The 18,245-nt window shown below is 37.0% G+C and overlaps 1 protein-coding gene and 1 long non-coding RNA gene across 2 annotated transcripts in view; one reads left to right on the forward strand and one right to left on the reverse strand.

Moving 5' to 3' along the window:
• Positions 1-18,245, forward strand: part of LOC139979618 (calcium-activated chloride channel regulator 1-like) — a 25,837-nt gene continuing 7,592 nt past the window's right edge. The window contains exons 1-9 of the mRNA XM_071990595.1: positions 1-341; positions 743-875; positions 1,144-1,324; positions 1,677-1,809; positions 2,019-2,131; positions 2,622-2,849; positions 3,666-3,852; positions 5,483-5,586; positions 17,422-17,551. Coding sequence (XP_071846696.1) covers positions 32-341; positions 743-875; positions 1,144-1,324; positions 1,677-1,809; positions 2,019-2,131; positions 2,622-2,849; positions 3,666-3,852; positions 5,483-5,586; positions 17,422-17,551 — 1,519 coding nt within the window. The 5' untranslated portion in view covers positions 1-31. The remainder of the gene's footprint in view (positions 342-742; positions 876-1,143; positions 1,325-1,676; positions 1,810-2,018; positions 2,132-2,621; positions 2,850-3,665; positions 3,853-5,482; positions 5,587-17,421; positions 17,552-18,245) is intronic.
• On the reverse strand, positions 8,828-12,338 carry LOC139979803 (uncharacterized). Its single transcript, XR_011797337.1, has 3 exons — positions 11,864-12,338; positions 11,053-11,200; positions 8,828-9,734 (listed from the first exon to the last, which is right to left on the reverse strand). It is a non-coding gene; the product is annotated as an uncharacterized lncRNA (long non-coding RNA).

An 18,245-nucleotide genomic window follows, 5' to 3' on the forward strand; every position in this document is an offset into this window, starting at 1 on the left:
CACACATTAGATTAACTTTTCTTACCAGGAAATGTTCACTAGCGGATCGGAATACCTCTACACTGCAACCAAAAAGAGGGCATATTTCAAAGAGGTCACGATTCTCATTCCGCTGTCCTGGCCTGACAGATCAGACTACACTGCCCCGGGAGATGCACGTTACGAATGGGCTGACATTATTGTTGCAGATTATAATTCCAGATATTCGCCCGGTGGCCCCAACAACGCATTTCCGTATACAAAGCAATTTGCTGGTTGTGGGGAGCAGTCACTCTACATCCATTTCACGCCATCATTCTTATTGAACGCAGATCGGTGGTCCCCCGTTGTGGGCGATTACGGTGAGAAAGTAGAGATTTGTTGTGGAAGTTTGAGGGCAAGAAATATTTCTGTGTCTATTCCGGTCACAGACTATATGATAAGCTCCTTTAGGCTAAACCAATGATGACGTTTTTAACCAATGATGGCGTCTAAACCAATGATGACGTCTAAACCAATGATTTATTATTCATTTCTCTGAGTAAAATAAAGCGGCGAAATTTTCGGAATTATAGAGAAGTATCAATAAGAAAACCCCGTGGTAAATTACTACCTAATAAAATCGAATGTTTCAATTTAACTTCCACCGAAACACTGTAAACAGACAGCAGCTTTAATAAAAATGAGAAGCTTAATTCTGATCATCACAAAAAAGACCAAACAAAAAAATCACTAAAAACATAACTTTCTCTATAATTGATAGGAAGGGTGTTGGTACATGAGTGGGGCCATTACCGCTGGGGTCTCTTCAACGAATACCCGGATCACATAACGGATAAAGATCAAGCACAGGACTTTTACCATTCAGAGACAAGACAAACATGGGAACCAGTCTCGTGAGTATTAGATTATAATCATAGTGTTTAATAGTCCATTTTTCATGATTACGATGGAAGTATACCTTTATACAATGGTTATGGTCATATCAAATGTGACATGTGTTCCCGCTATTGCTAGTAACTATCATTGTAATTCCCTCATTGTATGTATGTGGGTGTTTATATATATATATAGAGAGAGGGGGGGTGGTATAGAGAGAGATAGATGTATACCAAAGTGATATAATTGATAAAATACTAATATAGTATATAATATTACGTGTAGGTGCTCACGTGATTGGAAATTCACGCCTCTGAAGTATACAGGCCGATCACCCAACCCTTACAGACCTTGTAAAGGAGATCAAACAGAAGGCTACGAGAATGGCTGTATAATGATACCAAAAAAATCCCAACCTCCGCACGTCACTGGGTCTGTTATGCATTCTCACTTGAACTTTCAGAAGGTAAACTGACGCTACGTTCGTTATATCTATTAGTTTAAGTTAAAAAATGCTTCTTACGTTTGTGAATGGACGGTTTCTTTTCCCCACTTCTTCCTCTGTTTATTGTCTATCAGCATATCATTGTCTATCAGTATATAGATGTCCAACTTTGGGACTAACTGTTTTGGAGAGATTAAACTTTAAGCTATCGTTTCTCTCAGCACGTAAATCGGGCAACAGCAAGTTCATCAAATTGCGTTTTATTTTTGCATTTTGTGTGTGATTTACATGAAGCCAACAAATAAATATACTGTGAACATGCTATGAACTATGCTTTATTTCAAATGACTTATATCTTGTACATCTTATGCAGATCGTGAATTTCTGTGATAACAAGAAGGGTGATCCTGGTAATCTCCATAACAGTGAAGCGCCAACCAAACAAAATCAACGGTGCGACGGCAAAAGCTCTTGGGAGGTGATGCGAGAGCATCCAGATTTTGATGGTGCGTCATCTTATTGTAAGGAATTAATTTTGTGTGCTGACGATTTGGAAGTAGGATCAATTTATAAAATGCCATTGTTATGCATTCTACAATTGTGACTGCTCTCGTTCCCCAGTTTTGAACTAACGGTCATACTTGCGTTTGGTGAAATGATGAATGATATAATTGTAGAAGTATTCCACCGGTAAACCGTCTTGTTTCCTTTGAAGGTAAAAAGAATAATCGTCCGAGAGTTGTGCGTGACGTCACACCGACATTCTTCGTGGTGAGATCAAAGGTTATGCGAATCGTTTTGGTCCTGGACACCTCGGGCAGTATGAGTGTAAGTGTAAGGACGTCTTGCGTACTACGTGACCTACAACTAGATCCCCTAAACTTCCCCCTCTGTCCCTTCCCCCCCCCCCCTCCCTCGCATCCCATCCCTTTCCTAGATATAATGAAAAGCTCACCCTTTGTGAAGCAACTGTTTATCACACCCTCTAAGTAACAACACCTGGAATCGGAAGACCCTTATTTGGTGATAGAAGGTAAAATCTCTTTCAACCTGCCAGCTTCTTATGTAAGGGAATAGTTTGGGACAGTAACACGGTTCACTAAAAACGTTTAACACGATTGGCAGAAATAGAGAGAAGAAGAAAAACGATGGTTGACAGCAAAGTAAAAATGGTTGGGATTAGCACTTACTGCAGGGAAATTGTCCCAGAACAAGGCAGGCTGGAAGCCTACGGGTGCCCAAGATGACCTCTCCTCAACCATACATAAATATTTTTAAGTATAATGATCGCAAAAAGTATCTTTTTATATATGTATAGACAAGTGCTAGGCACACGAAAATTGCCGATACTGCTAGGACCTATATCTTAACAATGGCCGCTCCAGGGACCTTCATCGGCATTGTGGACTTTAATAGCGGTGCGACAATCGTCAGCTACTTACGGAAAATGACGTCAGACCGTCGCAGAGACGCTCTTGCCAACCTTGTCCCTGAGGATGCTAACGGTAACACATGTATTGGTTGCGGTTTGGATAAAGCAATAAAGGTAAGTACAAGTACCTGAAGAATTTGCCAGCCACTGTTTGATGATTGACGTCACTATACGATCATAGTACATTGCGTTCGATCAAACCCAATCACAATACATCTGTCATTGTTTACGTGGAAGTGTACAGCTTGATCGGAGGCTGCTCAGTCCCGTGCGATAGAGAAGTACAATGTTTAACCATTGAATTGCGCAAAATTTCACCTTACCCATGTCGGTATACTGGGAATATTCCCCTATACGTATTTATCGATTGGTTCCTGTTCATTGCCCTCGAATAGTCCATAAATACCGTTACGGACGTTATATTAGTTATTGAAATATTTTTGGGGAACACTTAATGTTACTCAAGTTGTAGCATATCTAACGGAAGTCCTAAATCCGATAGTGCTATGTTCAGAGCTTGTTGTAGGTGAAAACTGCGTAATGAAAACTCACCACATTTATACCATTTAGCTGATACCATTTACATGAAGTTCGTATTCGGTCTTCTCCCATCGGTTCATAATCTTGAACGTGTGAGTGGTATGTCCCACACTAATATAGTTATACTTGGGTTGCATGTGTTAGCATACTTCAAAAACAACTCCAGCAGATAACAAAGTCACCTTGAAAGAACATAGCCAAACAGACTTATCAAAATTTCCAAACCAAACAACTACCCGCGTAAAGCATACTGTCATCCTCTCACTTCACTAGATACCCCGACTCCCTTCCAACCCCCTCCCCCTTCTAACTCCACTCCACCTACATCGAGATGAACTGCTGTTTTTTCGTGCATTTCCCTGTGATATGATTCGTTCTGATCTGTCTCAGGTACTGAAGGCACACGGAGATCCGGAAGGTGGTAAGATATTACTTATGACTGACTGTATGGACGGAGACGGTGAAAGCACGCAAAAAGCTCTGAAGAAAGTTATCGAGAAAAAGGTTACCATTGATATTGTAGCAATCACTGATGCAGAGATATCTCAAAACATTGAAAATTTGGCCACAAAAACCGGTAAGAAAAGATATCAAATAGCTTGTTGATTTCAATAAGTTTTCATGTTTTGTGCCATTGGTCAGTTTCAAAATCAATCAAAAGTAAACAAGGATAAAATGGAAATTTGTTTTGTATAGCACACATGCCTTTAATGGTTATGATGATGGAAGTGAATCAGTTAATAATTATTTTTGTTATTATACATATAAATATAATTGAAGTTTTAGTGAGTTAGAAAATCCAGAAAAGTAAAAAAAGTTCCAGCCTCCACCGGGATACGAACCCGGGCCTCCCGCTTTAAATATATATATATATATATATATATATATATATATATATATATATATATATATATATATATATATATACAGGGTTATAGCCACGCCGGCCGGCGGCGGCCGGTGGTAACCGCCACTTACGCCTGCCGGCCGGCATTGGAAGTGAATAAACAGTCCACCGGCCGGCACAAAAAAATAGTAAAATGCTTGTGAAATACAACAAAGGTAACAAATTTATCTTTCCCTTGCCGTAAAACATGATATTAACGTCAGCTTTTTCTGTTATTTACCTTAAGCGGGCCCCTGGACCCCCGACCGTGAGATGCGAGAGCTTCGCTCGCTACGCTTCGCAAATTTATTTAACCAGCACTCACAATCTCCTAGCTATAACCCTGTATATATATATATATATATATATATATATATATATATATATATATATATATATATCGGGGGATATAAAAAGGTTATGTGGGCGGGGTCTAAGTAAAGATTCCTTAAGGAAAGGAAAGGTTGGTTTCTTAGTTATGACGAGACGTTAAAAGGACAGTTACTTCGTACCTGCCTATCCAGTTATAGCTTGTTAACGTTTAAGAACTTAACGGTGGGTTAATAAGACAGTTTATATAACTTTTCTTACAGTATTCGCTTCTACCTCACGATCCTGTGAAAAAGTGAAAGTGAAAAGTTTTGAAGTTAAAATATTGACTCTTTTCTTGATAATGAAAATTCTTCTCGTCTTGAGAACTGCCTGCCGTTCAAGATAAAGCCTGGACACGAAGATAAAACCTGGACACGACTTGAAGACAATCAGCGTGATTTTCGTGGAAGTGGTACTCCGTCCCCAGGACCGTACCCGGAAAAAAAACACAATCCTGGCAAAACTATCAGTCTGATATAAACAAACAAGGCAATACCTTATATGTGGATTAAAGAAGCGTCCTTCTCATTACCAAAACATGAAGTAATCGAAAATTGTTTTATTTGATCGATAATTAGAAGGGAACATCTATAAAAATTAAAAATAAATTATGTCTTGTACTTCGTAGAATGAATTCAACTCAATTATGCTACGTTTGATGAATCTCAAATGGGGTTCCTTTAGTAAATTCTTAGATGCTTTGGTAATTGGATAGGTCAAAGGTCACCTGAGGCCATAGAGGCCAAATTATGATACCAAGTTAAGCATGATAACTACAATGTAAAGCTTTCATAAACCTTTTACTTGTTAAATGGATTCAGTTTTAGTGATGGAAATCTTATTGTCTTTGTGGATTTATACGTCACCAGAGGTGAAAGGCTGAGAACCTACAATAAGGCAAAGAATCAAAGTCAGCGTTATTGAGATCAGTTTATCAATTGTCTTTAAGGTGGCCAATTGTATTTACAAACCGATGATAGCACCTCTACCGGTGCACGGGAAGCTGCCAATGCCAACGCAGGAATGCCAAGTGTTTTCGAAACACGCGTAGAGGTAAGTTCAGATTTCGATGTAATTGATAAGTTAGACGGTTTCACGGGATTTTCATATTCTCCGATAGTTCAAGATTGTCGTGGAGTATATTGGTGTGATTCGAGAGGATTTCATTGAACAAGGAATCAAAATATATACAGTTCTTGCTTGTTCCATCTGTTCATAAGATAATTTGTACCTATCCGATGTTCTGCTTAATCATCTCCCCGAGATAGTCGAACTTATAGTGTATCTATGGTGTTAGCAAGAACGGGATTGGATCGGGAAGGGAAGGGGAGTGGTACCGGGATCCGAATTTTGCCCCAAACAGGTTTGCAATTATTTGTAAATAATCGCTCATGATCGGTCAGAGAAGTAACGTCACCACCATTGAACCTTCACTTCGAGGTTACCAAAATGTTCAGTGCTTCAGTCCTATATGTATTGTTACACTCTAAAACCAAAAGAGTGAATTTTCACTCGTTTGGAGTGAATACTCACTCTTTCTGTGAGTGTAGTGAGTGATCACTCCGTGAAGAGTGAAATTCACTTTTTTTAAAAGACTGAGAATGTTCACTCTTCCAAAGAGTGAGCTGTTCACTCTTAAAGAGTGGGATTTTCCTACTCTAGAAAGAGTGAGAATCGCTCTTTTAAAAGAGTGAATTTCACTCTTTAAAGAGTTAATGATATTTTACAGCTGATTTTGAGGAACGGGATTGATAGAATGAGTTTGTGACTCAATGGAAAGGCCCGATCTATGCACTGAAATATGGCTACTGTACGAGGATGCGTCCAAATATCAAGACAATGGAATGGGCTACTACACTGATGATAAGACGATTTTCTATATTTGGACTCTGTTAGAACAAATTGAAAAAGGACAAAGACAACAATATATGGTATTAAATATATATTACACAGTAAAAATGATACTAAGTTTCATATACAAGCACAGATTGAAGCAAAGTTACAAACATAGAAAGGCACACAAATATGCATTGAATGATTCACTCACCCCACTTGTATGTTCCCCTCATGCAAATGTGATTTTCTTATAAAAATAAGTGTAGAGTGTGCTGGCAATAGCTTAACAAATGTTTTTGCATATAACGCAATCTTACAATTTCAATTTGCTATATGCAAACGTTTATCATTTTCGAACTCGTTTTTGCGCCTTTACACTGCAAAAACTCTGGTGTTATATTCAACACCGATGGTGTTAAATTTGATTCTCCTTTGGTGTGTATATCTGACCACACCAGCTGGTGTTAAATGAACACCCTTCTTGGAATACTATTTTTAACACCAAATAGGGTGTTGAATCTATACTCTGTGGTGTTAATTATGTGACACCACATGGTGTTGATTTAACACCATTTTAGGATATATGTACACCAAATATGGTGTTACTCTAATCCTTTGGTGTATATATTATTCTACACTAGATGGTGCTGAATTAACACCACATGATATTTGTTTATACTCTTTATATAGTGTTAATTTGACTCATATGCATGCTCTATCTCAGTATAAATTGTTCACTGTATCACATGTACAGCTAAGCTAGCATTTACTTAAACTGATATAACAAGTGAAACAAGAATTTAAAGTCATATTCCTTTTTTTTCTCTCTACAAATTTATTGATATAACCTTGAGGAAATTCAACTGATGATATGACCAATAAAGGGAAAATGGTCATTCGTTAACTTATGAAAAACGTATTCCATTACACAAATTATTTTTCTTTATATGTATATCATTAACAAATAACCCATCTTGAATTATCCTCTTACTGGAAAGACCCATGCATCAGACTGTATATAGAACAAATGCCAAATACTGAACAGTTGTCAAAAACTTTGTTCACAAAAAGACCTCCCTAGCCAAAATGTTAAATATAAAGACCTCTTGCTTCATGTAACACACCAACCAACCACAAAATAGAGGTATTTACAAATAATTTGCTGTAAGATAATTTGCTAGTAAAATAAATGTTTAATGATATAATTGCTTACAAAGTACAACACTATAAAAGGCATAAAAATGACAGCCGCTGCATCCATTGATTGATTGAACATCAACAATTTTGGTAAACTTTAAATCACATTTTTTTTTAAATTAGTTAAAAATGATGTGCCTTGGACAAACAAATTTGTCATAAATCATCCACATAACCATGTGTTGCAGCACTGTATGATGAAGAAAATCTGTGGTGGGATTTGAGGTACAAGTGGCAGTTGAGATTTTAGTCAAATAATATACTGAAAAACATGTAAAAAGTTTATTCTAGGTAAAATCTCACAAACAGCAGGTAAATTCCAAATATATACTGATGTAATTTAATTGTCTGTTTCCCATATACAGTATATACTACATACCCTATTGATTGAAAAGGGGCCCCTCTTGTAAAATAGTGTTTTTACAGAATGAGGTGAATATTAATAATCAAAGTTTTTAGTGTTTCACAAGGATTATATGTGCAACTTCATGAAGTCAGAAGCTCATTATCCCTACCCATTGCCCACAGGGTCAACTACTGTAGGGGCTTAAGTTTGGGGGCTCAGATTGAGGCCCATTTTTGTCCCACACTGAAATTTTAGGCCCTCCTATACCTTCATGAATGGCCTACTATTTCATTTTTGATTAAGAAAAGTGACAATAGTCCCCAAATAGTTGGGGAACACTTATTTGACAAACATACAAAACTGCTGATGAGATCATGTTATGAACCCCCCAAACTGAAAAATAATTGGCAAAATGGAAATAGGGATTTGTGGGGGGGGGGGGCTAGAGTTAGTCACTGTTAAAACACAGAATTGAAATTTACTGTGTAAAATTGGTATACAGTATAAAGCCAAACTTGAGGTCCATAGATCTATTCAACAAATCTATAGGTCAGAATTTCAAACTCAAACATTTAAACTCAGGATTCATTCCTTGTGGACCATAAGACATTTGACACTTAAGTGTGTCAGAATTGACATGAACTAAATAAACTGTAACCATGTCTTATTCAAGCCTTGATAGGAACTAATAAACGCTATTTTTTTTGGGGGGGGGGGGGCTACAGCCTAGAGTTAGTCACTGTTTAATCACAGAATTGAAATTTACTGTGTAGAATTGGTATACCAAACATGAGGTCCATAGATCTATTCAACAAATCTCAAACTCAAACTTTCAAACTTGAGATTCCTTCTTTTTGGGCCATAAGACATTTGACACTTCAGTGTGTGAGCATTGACATGAACTACCTGTAATATACTGGAATCATGTCTTATTCAAGCCTTGATAGGTACTAATAAAGGCGATATATAACATATTTGCTTCATAGCTTCTTAATACATAGTCTCATCAAGGAACTAGGTTATATTATGTACCATTACCAAATGCAAGCATTTAATAAGTTCGATTTGGCATAAAAAAGTTTTTCTTGACTTTTTAACTGGCATTGAAACAATAAATAAACAATACTGTTACTGAGATTCAATAGCATTTTATTAATTTTTTATTTTTTTATCTTCAAAATCGTGATTTTTTCGATGCTTAATATAACGTTTAGCATATCCCTTGACTACAATAAAGGATGATTGGTTAGCTAATCGCACCCTCAAGAACAAAGTGCTTATATTATAGCAATAGTTTGTCAACACTAAAATCATCGACTAAATAATATAGCCTTAAGTTTGGCTATGCATAGTAAAAACAGCAAACATTACTACATTATATGTTACTGCACCAAAACATACCGCATAAACTTTCAGCCGCAAAAACTCATTTTTACTTATTTGTGAAAGTTGTTTATTTTTTCTGTGAGCAAAAATCGTCAGAACAAATATATTTCTACGAACTAAAAGTATATTTATCAGTCTGGAGCCATGTTTGTCATCTTCCATTCTTCCATCTGAGAAGCTTGATATTGCCAAAAATCAAATTCAAACAGCGCAAAAAATATGGCTTTACATGCCTCCTACTAAAACTTGATTACCTCAACTGCTTCATCTGTTGGATTGTTAGATTTTGTCTTTGTTAGAGCAGTTTTCAATCTTTTCAAAGGAAGTCCAGCGCTGGAGGAGGGCAAATCAACATTTGGCAAGTCCTCATCAGAAATCAAGTCTGTATCGGCATCACTATCTGCAGCACAGGGTACAATTCCTCGGGAAGGCGAAGCTAATGAGAGAGAAACATGTTTTTAATCATTCCATTGTGATGGCTCAATAAAATAGATATACCAATCGGCATGAAGAAGTGGGCCCGGTTTGTAATATACTTAATGGGCCATTTTTTCACCTGAATTGCAAAGTGTGAGAAGCAGGGGTGGAGGGTGGGGGAAATGGGCATCATCTATCTGGGTCATAGTCTCGGTTTTGACCGCTATCTCTTGTGTTGCAACTTTCATGGGGGAGGGTACGTGGGTGGAGCTTTTTTTTATGTTTTATACAATTTCTGCAAATGACCCCTTATTGACTTTACTTCTCAAATTTTTTAGCACCTCTCATGGCCCACTATTAAATGATTGGCCGTCATAAGGGTTTTACTAGTGTTCAAATAATGATAAGAATCGGAATAAGGCGTTAATTGGATCCTGACAATGACCCCACTTAACATTCTATATGACCTGCTAAAACAGATCATTACAAGCCAAATTTAGGAATATCCAAGAGTTACTATCGAAGGACACAGGAATTCCCCCAAATTTACTGGTTTGGGTAGTCACGAGCGGACTATACTTACCCCGTCACAGCTACTGTTAGCATTTCTGACCGATCTAGCTTATTACTCATCTTAGCTACTTTTCTCACAGACTACTGCTCTCTACTATGTGCCCCAATATCTAGCATCTTTTTCCCTCCGCCTAAAGACTCAACATGGAGAAAAAATTCTCAGCTTATGTGGGAACCTTTCGACCAACTAGAATCGAAACATGGATGATCTCTGAGAGAAGAAGCATTTTGAGTACTAGAGGAGCATGGTGGTCGGTTGGCTAAAACAAAATCACAGGTTCGAGCCCTGGCAAGGCACTGCATTTGTGTCCTTGGGCAAGGCAATGTACCTTATATTATATTGTGGCCACTCTATACTATTTTATCATTCTTTAGATCTAAGCAAAATTTGATTCAATGGATTCAAGTTATTCAGGATACTTTTTGAAAAATCTGGCAATTAAGTGGACGGTACTTTGGCATCTATACAGATTCACTCAAGGATGTGCTCATGCTGATCGGTACCGGGTAATGACAGCCAGCACTTATGTAAAAATAGCCAAATTTATCCCGGCACTATTTTTCATGTTTTCAACTCTGTATAATACATCTCCGTAACTTTAACTTCGGAAACATTTTTTTAATACCTGTAGTTTGTATCCAAATTTAGATGGCACTCAGAATCAAATAGGCACATCCCTGCATGTTCACTTTAAACCACACAACTAGCCCACATTAAAACTTTAATAATGGCTAGGCCAGACATGTGTTATTGAAGTACTCACCCCTTTTCACCTCTTCTCAATACCATAATATCATTGTTTGGTTCAGCCTCAAGTAATGGTGCTAATACTTCTTCATCTATCTCTGGGCCATCAGTTCTATCTACCAATATGACTTGATCCTCGTCTTCAATCGCAAACTTCTTTTTGGCTAAACATAAAGGGGTAAGAAATAAGATGTAAGAGTATGTATTAGTATAACAGCCACTTTATCCTCAACATCTCAATTCCAAAACACATCATACAGTTTTACCACATAAATGACAAAACATATATTAATACAGAAAATGCAGGTTGGCTTCAAAGCTTTTTATCAGTGTAAACAACAAACACATGAACACGTACATTTGTGAAATATCAACGAAGTGCAAATTTATTTTATTTGAACAAATTTGGTTCACTTTCCCTATATACATCTGATTTATAGTGATTGCCTGTACTTTCCACAGTAATGTATATAATTCAACACTTTGTTACAATGCATACAGGCACTTAATTGTTTGGGTTGTATTTTATGGTTAATGCAATTTCTGCTTAACATCTGCAATTAGAGCAAATTTTATCGATACCAATATATAATCACTAATGAGAGTAATGTCAAATATAGGCCGATAGTCCGATACCGATATTGAAAACCGATTAATCGACCCAACACTCAGTGGCATAACGCTAGCTGTTTTCACGCCTAAGCTTATATTAGGCTAGCCTAACGTAAGGCTTTGTCCAACTACTAACTGTAAGGCTTGTCTATTAAGTTCTTTTCTCAATCAATAACGCTACATTTACAACAAACATTTGCACAATAAACACTTACCGATTGCAACTAAATCTCAATACTCTCGAAAAACAAAGATTTTCTTTGTTTCGTTGCGAAATAGCCGTATAAGGGGCATCTTGTAATACTAGATTTGGGCTTCGAAACCCTCAATTTCGCAAAATATCACAGTCAACGCACGATATGGCGCGGAAATGGTATAGTAAGGTATGTGCGTTTACGTTTGTACGTACAGCGTACAGTCGATCGTGCACACAATATGTACATGAACCACACTGAAATGTACCGTCGCGCACTGCACTCACGTTGGGCCTTATTTGCATATTAATCTAAACATCAACTATAGACCAATACCGAAAGCGTTTTCGGGTGACGTGGAAAAATTGTCGGATAACACCGTAAAATGATTGGTTTATTTGAGTGGCGTGATATTCGTTGACTCTTTTCGGTGTACAAGTAACACCGAATTTAACACCGGTTTGTTGACACCGGGATTTTAACACCGTAGTTTTTGCAGTGTATGAATCTGTGAAAATCACACTGGGATACTACTGTGTATGACTGGTGAAACGGATATGTTACAGCACAATGGTAAATTCCTGACAGAAAGAAATTAAAAACTCCACCCTAAAGTACATCTAAACCCGTCAACCCCCTGGGTTGGCAAAACTTTTAGGTTTAGCATAGCAATTTATGCAAACATTTAAAGGAAATTAACTCTGTAACATACGTATTATTAATCCATATTAAGGCACTAGTAAATATATTTAAAAAAATATATATATATATTTTTAACTATGGAAATTGGATCACAGCTATTCATGTTTTTAGCAAACAATACCCTCCTAATAGAATTTCATATTACAGGGTACCCATAACAGAGTTTCGAAGTTCAAAATAATGGTGGCGTCTGAAAACAGTCTAAGAGTGTCCAATATTTGGTTTCAAGGATAATCGTAACCTATGCATTCATGCAGGCGGAGAGTGTATGTGTGTATATATCTATATAACTGTGTATATATATATATATATATATATATATATATATATATATATATATATATATATATATATATATATATATAAATATATATATATATATATACATATATATATATATATATATATATATATATATATATATATATATATATATATATATATATATATATATATATATTTATTTATATTTGGGGGGAGGGGGTATGATATTTCAACTAAAGTAATAGCTACCTGTCTACATACCTTTAATCTTTGAAATCGATGAATGCTCACACATTTGCCAGCGAAACATTCGGAGACCTAACTTTTGGACCTACCGTATCTTACCATGCACCTCAAATATTAGCCCTTCACAAATATTGTAAAATTTTGTAAACGGAAGGGCAAAATGAAGATTAAAACAAATTAAACTTAAAAATCCTGCCAAATATAACTGTGATGGAGTCCCAAACTGGTGAGCTTGTTGAATCAAAAAATGAAAAAGAATTGGGTTGGCCTCCTGTCTGGACATAAGAGCAATAGAAAAGGTTGGGTACACTTCAGGGGCTTCTCCTTAACAAAGTGGCCAACGTTGGTGCGCACAGCCTACCTGAAACGACAAAGTTATTTCCAAACATTATTACCCAGTTTGGTTATGGATAAAATGGACAAATTTTTGCGGTTTTTAATTCTGTGGTGCACTTTAGTTGACCTCACTATCAGTTTTGTCTATGAAACATTATCCAACAGTTGAAGCAGGAAGGGTAATAACCTTAACACCAAACACAACAAATGGTCCTTACCTTTGTATTGCACAGGACCATACACTGTGTGAAGGCATTTGTAACGTTCTTATGATATTCCCTTTAAGGGGTTAGAAGTTCAATCAATCTTTTGGCACAAGTTTCTCTCTCTGCGGCATAGGACCATTAACATACCTGTTGTAAGCAATCATTCAGATTTTCCAACACAGTTGATAGATTAATTCTATTTTCTGTCCATATTAATTTTGTATTACCTTGTGAATTAAATAGTGAAAGGGGTTACATCTTTGTTGTATTATTAACTGGTGAAAGGAAACGTTAATTATTGATATTCCTTTAAGACCCTGACTGGTTTCTTCATTATTATCCATTGCTGTCTGTACTGTGAATGAAGTAGTTACTCAACGTCACAGATAGTACCCATCTTAAATTAGATGAATCTTGTGTTTGCTTAGGAGGGTGTTTCATTTGCTATGTCCATACACTGTGTAGTAGGCATTTGTAACTCTCTCAGGATATTCTCTTTTAAGGTGTTAGAAGGTCATGCAATCTTTGGCGTAAGTTTCTTTCTCTGCTGCGTAGGACCATCAACATGCCAGAATTGTAATCAATCATTCGGATTTTCCAACAAAGTTCAACGTGTAATTGTATTTTCTGTCCATATTTGCATTTCCTTGAGAATAAAATAGTAAAAGTGTTTGAACTTTGTTGTAGTAACTGATAAAAGGCAAGGTTGTTTATTATTGGTATTCTTTTAAGGCTCTGACTGGTGTTCTACAGTATTATCCATTGCTGTCTGTATTGTTAATGCCGTATAGTATTGTTCTCCCATATATTGAAGTTAAATTTATATATTGAACTTGGTTTAAAGTGACATACATATCATATCTGCTATTGCTATTCATGAGAGTTATGATTGAATATTGCAATTGTTTGTCGTCGGAAGTTGACTGTTTCTATTATTATTTTGTATTTTTTGGTTCCTTGCTTTAGCAAAAGGAACCTACGCAGTCAGGTTGGCGTGCGTGCGTGTGTGTGTGCGTCTGTGACACTTGCTTGGGTACGCTCTATCTCAATAAGGGAATGTTGGATTGAGCCCAAACTTGGACTATAGATCCGCCATATGGAGAAGGTGTGCCCTATTGTTTTTTGTGCCCACAAAGGTCACCAAAGGTCAGTTATGGTCCAAAATTCGAAAATACTAAAACTGCAATAACTCCCAGTGCCAATGTGCGACAAGGTTGATTTTTTTAGGACAAGTTGTGAACTGGTTAGGGGAACATTTTCAAACTAACGGTCATGTGATCCGAGGTCACCAAAGGTCAATTAATGATAAAAAACTAGTATTTTTGCAATAACTTGAGAACGAATTGACCGTTAGGGTTGGAAATTGCTTCAATGTAATCTAATTGCCAACCCGCATCTGGGTGACCTTTGACCTCAATTTGACCTCTGGTGACTTTTACTTGTTTTGGGGATTTTTAGCTCATACCAGCATGCTGGTGTGAGCTATTGTTACAGTGCAGCGTCTATCACTCTATCACTCTATCCGTCAACAATTGGTGAAACCGCTGCCACTCGCACAGTGTTTGATGGAATTTCATGAAACTTGGACACAAGGACCATTGGGTATAGGGCCATCAGAGATGGTCCAAAATTTGGGGTCAAAGGTCACCTGTGGGCCGTAATGGGCCATTTTGTGGAAATACGCAAAATGCTTCTTCTCCTACAGATTCCATGGTACAATGTTGAGGGTTTGTCACGATAGTACTATGGTAGTTTACCTTCAGGGTGTTCATGAATTTGAGATCAAAGATCAACTAAGGGTCTTTTGTGGCCCGGGCCGCGGCCCTATATTTTCAAATTGCTCCTGTTCGTACAGTGTACGGCCAATTATAATGAAACTTGGTCACAATGTTCCTCGGGATGAGAGTTACGAGGGGTGTTCGGAAAATTGAGGTCAAATGTCATTTAGGGGGTCATCGGGGGTCATTCTTTGTAATATTTTCAAATATCTCAATCTCCTCAAGATTTTGATGGATCATATTCAAAGTTGAACTGATGATTGTTGGATTGTGTATGAATAAGGTGATGCCTAAAAATTTTTGGTCAAAAGTTAATTAATTACAATTAATCCCCATTGCTTAAAAAAAATCTGAGCCTTCACTTTTTGCCAAAGCTCCTTTAATTTGTCTCCCAGTCTCTGCAGTGTTTGTTTACATTTGTGGTTAAGCTCTGCAGAGGCTGTTAGTGGAATTAAAGCAGGACTGGGAGTTGTTATTAACTGTTGAACTGTAAGCATGAGAGCCCTATAGCCAATCAGCACTTGCCGATCCTTAGAAGTCTTTGAGCCTGAGGTATGTAGGCAGCTTGTGAAGTTATGTCTTGTAGTGAGTGCTTGTGAAGTTATTTCTGCTAAGGTAGAGGGGAGAAAGTTTAATAGGGTAGGTCAGTGGTATTGTCTGAGAGAGTGGGTAAAATAGGATTTAAAGGGGAAAATAGGAATTATAGCCAGTGGTGTGGCCAGGGTTCTGCTAACGGAGGGGGGGGGTATCCCTCATGGGCCCAAAATTGGTTTTGTGGGCCATACATTTTTAAGCTCGAAAAGGTATGAGCTTCTGCACCATTGGTGCTCTAGTTACAATTTCGATGCTATTTTCAGATGTCAAGGTACCTTCTGATCATTAATGTCAATGGGTTGACCCCCGTGGGACCTTCGTGTGCAAAGTTATTAATGTTTCAAATTATTTAATGTTAAAAAACTAGTATTTTTTTTGGGGGGGGGGGGAATGGGCAAAGAAAAAATGTTTGAACTTTTACAGTTTTGATGCTCTATTTTCTCACCGATCAAAAAGGTCAATTGGTTGACCTCCGGGTGACCTTTGTGTGTAGTTATGTATACAAGTTCAAAGTTAATTTTTAGACATTTAATGCAATTAAATCCCAATGCCACAGGTGATATTTTGGGACAAGTTGTGAATGGGTGGTGGAACATTTTCAAATTTCACGGTCATGTCATCTGTGGTCACAAATGTTATCATATCTGTTGACCTGCTTGTAGGTGGCCTTATATCTCTTACATTTCGACGCCATGTTCAGATCTCAAAAGTGCATTTTGATCATAATCCGATCACAATTTGTGATCACAGAAGTGTTGGCTATAGTGTTGGTTACTTTATGGGTACAGGTAGCTATAGGACCACAATTACTTGACTATTTGAACCCAATCTTGCTTGATAATATTATGTGTATTGTCATATACCCATACGCAAGGAACCACAGTGCCCTTGGGCTCTTGTTTTCAGGAAATTTTTCCTTATTCCGAATTTCCCACCTGTGAATAAATATGTATTCACAAAACCTGGTAATTTTGCTGTCTCTGTTTCAGTTTGTGATGTTACATCTTGATACGTGAAATAGCAAAAAATCATAAAGAAAAACGTTCATGAAGAAAAAAAAAACAATTCCTGGACCATTTACTTCTGACCCATTACTCACAGGCCTAACATTAGGCATAGGCCTTACCTCCAAACAACTAGCCAATGAAAGAGTGAGCATTCTTAGCATTTGATTGGCTCATTTGTTCACTCCTTTGTAAAGAGTGAATATTTAGTACTTTTGCTTTGCAATACGAAGATTAATGTTGTCTAATGGAGTGAATTTCAGCTCCTTTGTAGTGATTTTTTTCACTCCCACTCTTTTGTTTTTAGAGATACAAGTTACAGGAAGTGTCTTTCGTCCCTTCAGTCCATTCTCCACCACACCCCCCTTAATCCCCCTCCCACCTCTCTTAGCTACACCACACGCTACAAGACAGTAGGAGCATCTCATCTTTTGTTTGTTCTTTTGAAGATTGAATCATCTGTTGTAGTCTTTGACAAGGGTGATCTTTTTTTTGAGGGAAGTGTTTACATCGATGAAACCATTGGGAGATTAACAACATTTGACTTCACCTACTTTCACACAAATCCATCTGGAGAAGGTAAAAAAAATAGAAGATTAATTGAATATTTGAAAAAAAAAATAGTTCAAATATTATCATTGTTTACATACAAGGAACGACTTTGGTGATCAGTGTTAATGGCGAATGGCGCTTTTATAGCTTTGGGATAATAAATACATTTATCGATCACTATATATGTTCGTGTGGTTTGTGTGTTTGTGTGACTGGTTGTCTGTGTGTCTATCCGACGTTGTTTTTTATCACAACGATCCTATCGATATGTCAGTTGTAAATGTTTTATTTCCGGATTTAAGTACGAAATGAGGTCAAATATGTCAGCTGAGGTCAATAAGGTCAGTGACGATTCAAACATCCTTATAGCTATATATATATATCTTTCCATCCAAAAGTTTAATTTGAATGATGATTCCAAAAACTTTTCCAGAAACTTCATTAGCATTCTAGACACGAACAGTTAATTTGAAACAGTTGGGGAGGAAAACCTTCAGAAATTGACAGTTGAAGGCTCAAGTCGTAATTAAAACGGCGCTGTGATCTTATTATAATAGGTAAACGGAAGGTAAATCCACTTCCAAGAAGAAACCTAATACGTTTGATTCGCATTTATCCTTCGCAATCAAGAACATTTCCTTTGGATAATTGCGAGCATAGGTTTGGATCATTCGATGGAACTGTTGTTTTGAGGAAATGTTCGAATGTCAAATATTGTAAT

The sequence above is a fragment of the Apostichopus japonicus genome, chromosome 14 (genome assembly GCF_037975245.1).
Source record: "Apostichopus japonicus isolate 1M-3 chromosome 14, ASM3797524v1, whole genome shotgun sequence".
Classification (NCBI taxonomy): domain Eukaryota; kingdom Metazoa; phylum Echinodermata; class Holothuroidea; order Aspidochirotida; family Stichopodidae; genus Apostichopus; species Apostichopus japonicus.